The sequence below is a fragment of the Eschrichtius robustus genome, chromosome 6, assembly GCF_028021215.1.
Source record: "Eschrichtius robustus isolate mEscRob2 chromosome 6, mEscRob2.pri, whole genome shotgun sequence".
Lineage (NCBI taxonomy): Eukaryota > Metazoa > Chordata > Mammalia > Artiodactyla > Eschrichtiidae > Eschrichtius > Eschrichtius robustus.
This window is the reverse complement of record NC_090829.1, coordinates 16,618,976-16,624,975: the sequence shown is the minus strand read 5'-3', so window position 1 is coordinate 16,624,975 and position 6,000 is coordinate 16,618,976. Positions and strand designations below refer to the sequence as shown.

At 55.5% G+C, this 6,000-nt stretch overlaps 1 protein-coding gene across 4 annotated transcripts in view; it reads left to right on the top strand.

Annotated features, from left to right (window-relative positions):
- Positions 1-505: 505 nt before the first annotated feature.
- Positions 506-6,000, top strand: part of KY (kyphoscoliosis peptidase) — a 44,766-nt gene continuing 39,271 nt past the window's right edge. For all 4 annotated transcript variants that reach the window (XM_068547317.1, XM_068547316.1, XM_068547318.1 and 1 more), the window contains exons 1-2: positions 506-641; positions 3,914-3,976. In XM_068547317.1, the coding sequence (XP_068403418.1) occupies positions 506-641; positions 3,914-3,976 (199 nt within the window). The remainder of the gene's footprint in view (positions 642-3,913; positions 3,977-6,000) is intronic.

Sequence of the window (6,000 nt, the reverse complement as noted above, 5' to 3'; positions counted from 1 at the left end):
CCCGGGGAGGCAGTGGAGCCAAGGCCAAAACTTGGCCAATTTCTCCACATTTTGCAATTGAATCTGGGGCCCCCTTGCAGTTTCTCTTTTCCTGCACTGATTCTCCCTGTTGACAGCACTGTACAATTTCTGTATTTGCCGCGGCTTTCGGAGATTTGCTGCTGGCCCTCTCAGGAAGGCCCCGGGGAGCGCGGGATGGGGCAGCGCCCGGCCGGCCGGGGCGGGAGACAGGGGGCGCGGGGAGGGAGGCTCCGGAGAGCGGCCGGACGGGAATTTCCTTTCGAAGGTGACATAGAGCCTCTTCATTAGGGTAGCGCCCTCCCGGGCGGGCCCTAATGGCAAGTTTGGCAGAGTCAGCGAAACGCGGCGCGGCGGCCAGGCGGCGAGCAGCGCCCTCTCCCGCGCCCTCGCCGCCCCCCGCGCCGGGCAGCGGCGCGCAAGAGCCATTTGCAGCGCAGGCAGCCTGGCGAGCGGCCGCCGCGCACCGGCCGGAGCGGGCGGCACCATGGAGCTGAAGAAGGACAGCAACGCCGTATCCATAGACATGCTGCTGATCGTGCACTCGGAGAAGCGGCGCGCCGCACAGGGCGCGCACTCGGACCGGCAGGCGGACCCGGGCGCGCCTCCGCAGCGCAGAGGAGGTAATGCGCCCCCAGCCCGGGCCCCGCACCCCCGGCCCCTCGACCTCCTCGCCCCAGGGCCCGCCTGTCGGGGGGGCGCGCTACGCGCCCCCGAAAGAGGTCCCCGAGGCCGGCCGGCTCCCCAAGGCTGGCTGCGCCTCCGCGCTGCGCCTCTGGCATCCCGTGGCAACGCACAGTCCCGCGATTGCCCCGGTTGACACCCCGTGCAGGCCTGCCGTGCTTCCGTCACCCCCGGCAGTAGGTCTCCTCCTGGTCACTCTTTGAAGGGTGCAGATCAGGTTGGAAGATGCCCTGGAAGAAAAGGACCTCGGGCCTGACTCCTGCGTGCCCGAGGCCTGCTCCCCACAGGCCACATTGCAGGGCACAGGGTATCCAGGGGGATTCGTGTGCTGAGTCAGACTTTGAGGTGGGACCCTCCTTTGGTGTCCTTGCACAATTCATGGCCTCACTGTCCCCTTTCTTGAGCCCTCTCCCAGCCTCCTACAGTAGAAGGCATGCCAGGTGTAAAAAGGCACACAAGCTTGGGTAGGGTTAGACTTGAAATCTGCTCTCCCCACTTTGGCTTATCTATTGATTCTACTTGTCCTACAGACTTTCTGGGGAAGGGTAGACTGGTAAAATAAAGCGACTTTTCATAGAGTGATTGTGGAAAGCCTCTGTACTCTCCAGAGAACAGGACACAACGTGAAGAGAGTAGAGATGGATAACAATGGCGGTTAAATCAGCCCCTCATACATCTGGGAACCCCCTGGTCCTGAGTCTCTGAGGAAGCCCTCAGGAGCCCTTGAGGAGGCTGGTGTGAGGGCGCACTAGACGCACTGTGTCCTGGTTCTTTGCGAGCGAAGCTTCACAGCCCTCAAGGTAAAATGACCTGCCTCCTGTCTCCCTTCCAGCTCCAGAGCTCCTTGAAGTCCGTCCCCAGTTCTTCTGTCCCCACAGCCCCTACGCACATTGAACATGCACCTTCCACCTACCCTGCTGAAGCAACGGTGCCATGGGTGGCTTTGCCCCCTGCCAGCCCCACAACCTGCAGCTGCCCCGCAGCTCCTGGTGACCTCCTGGGGAGGCAGGCAGGAGAAAGAAAAGAGATTCTGGAGAGCTGAGAATGTTGACAGGCGCCCCAGTCTCCTGAGGGATTTGGGGCCCAGGAGTTGTTTGGGTTAGTTGGTTCTTTAGTTCTCAGAGCTGCCCCTGGGAGAAGGGGAGATGGCCCGCGCAGGGGTATTTGTAATGAGGAAATTGGCAGAGGCCATTGGCCTTCCTTGTTAGAAATGCGGCTGCCCCTACTGCACGGACTGCGGTCCGGAAGGCCAGAGGCCCCCCACGAGGCGCAGCTCCAGGTTAGCGCATGAGTCCCCTCCTCCCTCTCCCCCTCTGATCACATCTCTCCGAAAGGCTCTGACACTAGAAAGAGAGGGCAGAGAACACAGAGAAGGCCCAGAGATGCCAGGGATCGGGGCTGCTCAGAGAAGTGTCCAGCACCCTGCATAAAGCCTACATGAGGCCAGACCGATGCACTTCACACTCATGACCGTGACTTGGGGAAAGAAGACCCCTGTTTGCTGAGCCCTCTCTGCTGATATTTTTCTCCAAATATTTTCCTGACAGACATTTCTCCCAGGCGCTATGGCAGCGGAGAGACCCGTGTCACTTGTTGACGATCAGACAGTTCTGCACCAGAGCAGAGAAGAGGGAGCGTGTGTGACCTCCAAGGCCCGCTGGGCAGCAGTGATGTCCAGGAGACCCCTGGCTAAGCCAGCCTGCGGGCCCACTCCTTGGGACAAGCTAAGGAGGGGAAATGCTGAACGAGGCTAGCTTGTTCCAAGGCCTCCTGTTGGTGCACAGACATCCAAAACCCACCCCTCCCCCACTTCCAGGCGTCTCCTCCAGTCTCCTCCCCTCTCCAGGCCCCCGGCTGTACAGGGAATGTTCCCCGGCTCTGCAAAGGAGGGCCTGAGCTCTGCTTTGAGAAAAGAGCAAAGCTCGGTTCCTCTCACATGCAGAGGACTGAGTAAGGGTGTGACCCGGTGGCTTTCTGTTGTGTCCCTGTGGCAGAGAAGAGTCAGAGGGACAAGGGGGCAGAGAGCGTGTGCACTGGGAATTTGGGCTGCAAGGCAACAAATACCCCCTCCCCTTTCTTGCAGGGCCCTAGCATTCCCCCAGCAGTTTCCTTAGAGCCGCACTTCTCCAAAACATGCCTAGAAGCCCTCAGCTCCTATTGTATATTCCCCTGGCCATGGAGGAGGTAGCCTAAAGCTGCCGCACCAGGTCTGAAAAAGCTTCAACGCCTTAGGTTTTATCCCCAAAGTGGATGGGATGTGTGCATTCCACTCCCCGGGTGTCGGTGAAGGTTCCGAGTGGTAAGGCCCAGACACTGACTATGGAGGGCTCTGCAGAAAAGAAGGGTGTCAGGAAAGGACTGGGGGCGCTCAGAGTGGTGGAAAGGGTTGGAGACCCAGACTGGAGGCTGAGCTTCCAGGAACGCGACCATAAGCTGTGCAGAATGGCTGGTTTGGTGAGGAAGCCTCCGCTGCCACCAAGGAGCCCTAGATGCTCCTTCTGCGCCAGGAACTTGAAATTATTGCAGCTGCTTGCGCTGCCAGAACGTTTGCCAGTTCTGTGCCAGGAACTCGACCTTGCAGCCATCACTTCCAGCCGCCACCAGAGAGAGAGAGAGAGAGCGCGGTTCCATTCGCTTCCCTGTTGCCTCACTAGGTCCCAAGAGAGAATGGGACACAGGTTCATTTCAGTGGATGCCTCGGCCACACAGGTCCATGCTCTAGCTGCAAGGGAGGCTGGGAGGGCAGGCAACCATCACTTTCAGTTCCCATAGGGATCCATCAGTTTCCATCTTTGCGCACCCCCCACCCCACATCAAGACTCTAAAAGTGGGAGATTCACCACATACAGAAGTAGGCAGGAAAAATGAATGGCAAACGTCTTCACAATAATGCTTCCATATTTATGCAGTGGAAATGTGGGAGTGAAAAAGGGGCATCTCTATTGTGAAAATTCTCCCTAGATGATCCTGATAACCAACCCGCCACCCTTGGAAACTACCGTGGTAATATTTTTTTAATGTTTTGAATGTGGAGGGTTGCATTCATTCCTCCAAGTGCACTTCATTCGTGGGCAGCTTCCCTCGGAGCCCGGGAGAGCCAAGTTCCACCAGCCCCGCTTTAGCCCAGATCAGTCTGCAACTGGTGCATCACACACTTGACCTGAGTCTCCCCACCGCAGAGAGCCTCACGCCGGTCCTTGTTACTTCACAGGGCTTCAAGGTGTTGGAAACGGAATCCGGAGATGGCAGAAATTAGAAAGAAATGAACTACATGGTAAATTCTCTCATTTTCATTTTGTTTTCTTTCCAATCTCTGGAATTCAACACACGGAAAAATGCCTGGAAGCATTGGGTTTCACTTGTTTGAGGACTAGTCTAGACATCTAACCACTCAGACAGTGGCTGCTTGTGACGCAGCCAGGCCTCTGGGGCCACTGTGACCCTGGAACATTTTCCTTGGCAACAGGTCCACCAGTTTCCTGGAGGGTGTGCGGGAAGGCGGGCGGAGCAGTGCTATAACCCTGAGAACCCACTTGTTCGCTGGCTGAGCTATAAAGAACTTGGCATCATTTGGGATGGTGGGTTTGGGTGTGTTCCCATGGGAGGTGGGGTTTCCCAGGTCATGCGTCCCATGCATCTTGGGGCACCCATCTTTTGAAAATATTTCTGAACAGAGAAGACAGCGGCCTGCCTTGGGTGGTGTTACTCAAGGCCTCGGGAGATGCCACTCAAGGGTTCTGTGGCTCCTGGCCTGGGATTCAGAATACAATAAGATCTGAAGAAATCAGCTTCCAAAGCCTCTTTATGGTGCCAGGTGTCTTTCCCCCTGCAGGCCCAGGATTTCTCTGGCCGTGCCATGCATGAACTGTTATACTGGGCCTTATTCTGTGCCCTTATTGTGAGATTCATAAGCCCGGCCTCCAGGAACAAACACTGTGGAACTGCACTGTGGGCATGTGAGAATTCCAGTAAGAATCAGACCTCCATTCCCAGAGCCCCAGTAGGGGATTCAGTCAGATTCCGACTGTGTGAGCCCCAGGATCGGATGACTGACTCATCAAATGCCAGTAGGAGGGGACCCACCCCCCCATGACCCTCCACAAATGGGGAAACAGGACCCCAAGTGAACAAAACAGAGCACCTATGCTCTGCCATCCTTCTGACAGTAACAAAATGGGAGGATGAACTTCTAAAAGTAAATTCATTCATTCATTCCCTCAGTAAAGGTCGACAGTGATTACTTTGTGCCGGGAAGGGTTCTAATTGTTGGAGATGGAACAGTGAACGGGACAGTCAGGAGCGCCTGCCCTCCTGGGGCCATGTTAGAATGATTGCATCATAATGCCATTCACCACAGCCGAGTCTCAGCACCCTGGAGGTGAAGAGCTTGCCTGTGTCCACTGCACTGTGCATGGAGATAAGTCATCCTCAAGACACCCCCCCACCAGGGACCACCCTCTGAGTCCTGGCTGATGGGCATGCATAAGTGGGATGGCTTCCTAAACCTTGATACGGGGTCATCAGATGGTAGACGCACCAGTTCCAGCTCTACCTAAGCAGACGCCAAGGTTAGTGAAACTGTGCTGTGGGCTCTTGAGAATAACAGTAAGAATCAGACCTCCAGAGACCTGACAGCCACAGAAGCACATAGCAGCCCATGCAGGGAGGCATGCTCGGCCAGTGTGCGGGTGGGTGGAGGGCAGACGGGCCACGTGGGAGGAAAGAGACACTGCGTCTGTGTTTGTTGCAGCTCTTACTTTGCCTGAGTTGTTGGAAATTCATCTTATGGCTTCTCGGGCATGTTATTAATTTTATCAGTCCTCAGGAGAGGATTGAAATATACTGAATTCATCCTCTTTTTACCATATCCGGGGTTCCTGGTTTGGGGGAAGTTTAGTGGAAAAATATAACAAAACACAAAGAGACACGATAACTCTTACAAGACTCTTCCTTAAGACATGAAGTGGGTCTTAGTATGATGTACCAGCCGATAAAGAGAATGATTATAGTTCTTGCAAAACCACCCAAGAACTGAGAGTTTCAGGTAAGTGCAGGGCTGGAGAGAGGCCGCACAGAGGCCTTGAGCCTGGGAAGGATGGAAAGGCCTTGAGCCTGGGAAAGTTCCTCCACTCCACCAACATACGCAATTTAAAATTTAAAAGTCAAATTTTATTTATTTTTTCGAGTGGCATGCTTGCATCCGTGAAGAAGTTAAAATTCCAGCTTCTTTCTGTGTTTTCTGATGGTGAGGTCCTGGGTACATACTTGCCTTGCTGGTGCCCAAGGCACCCAGCCCTG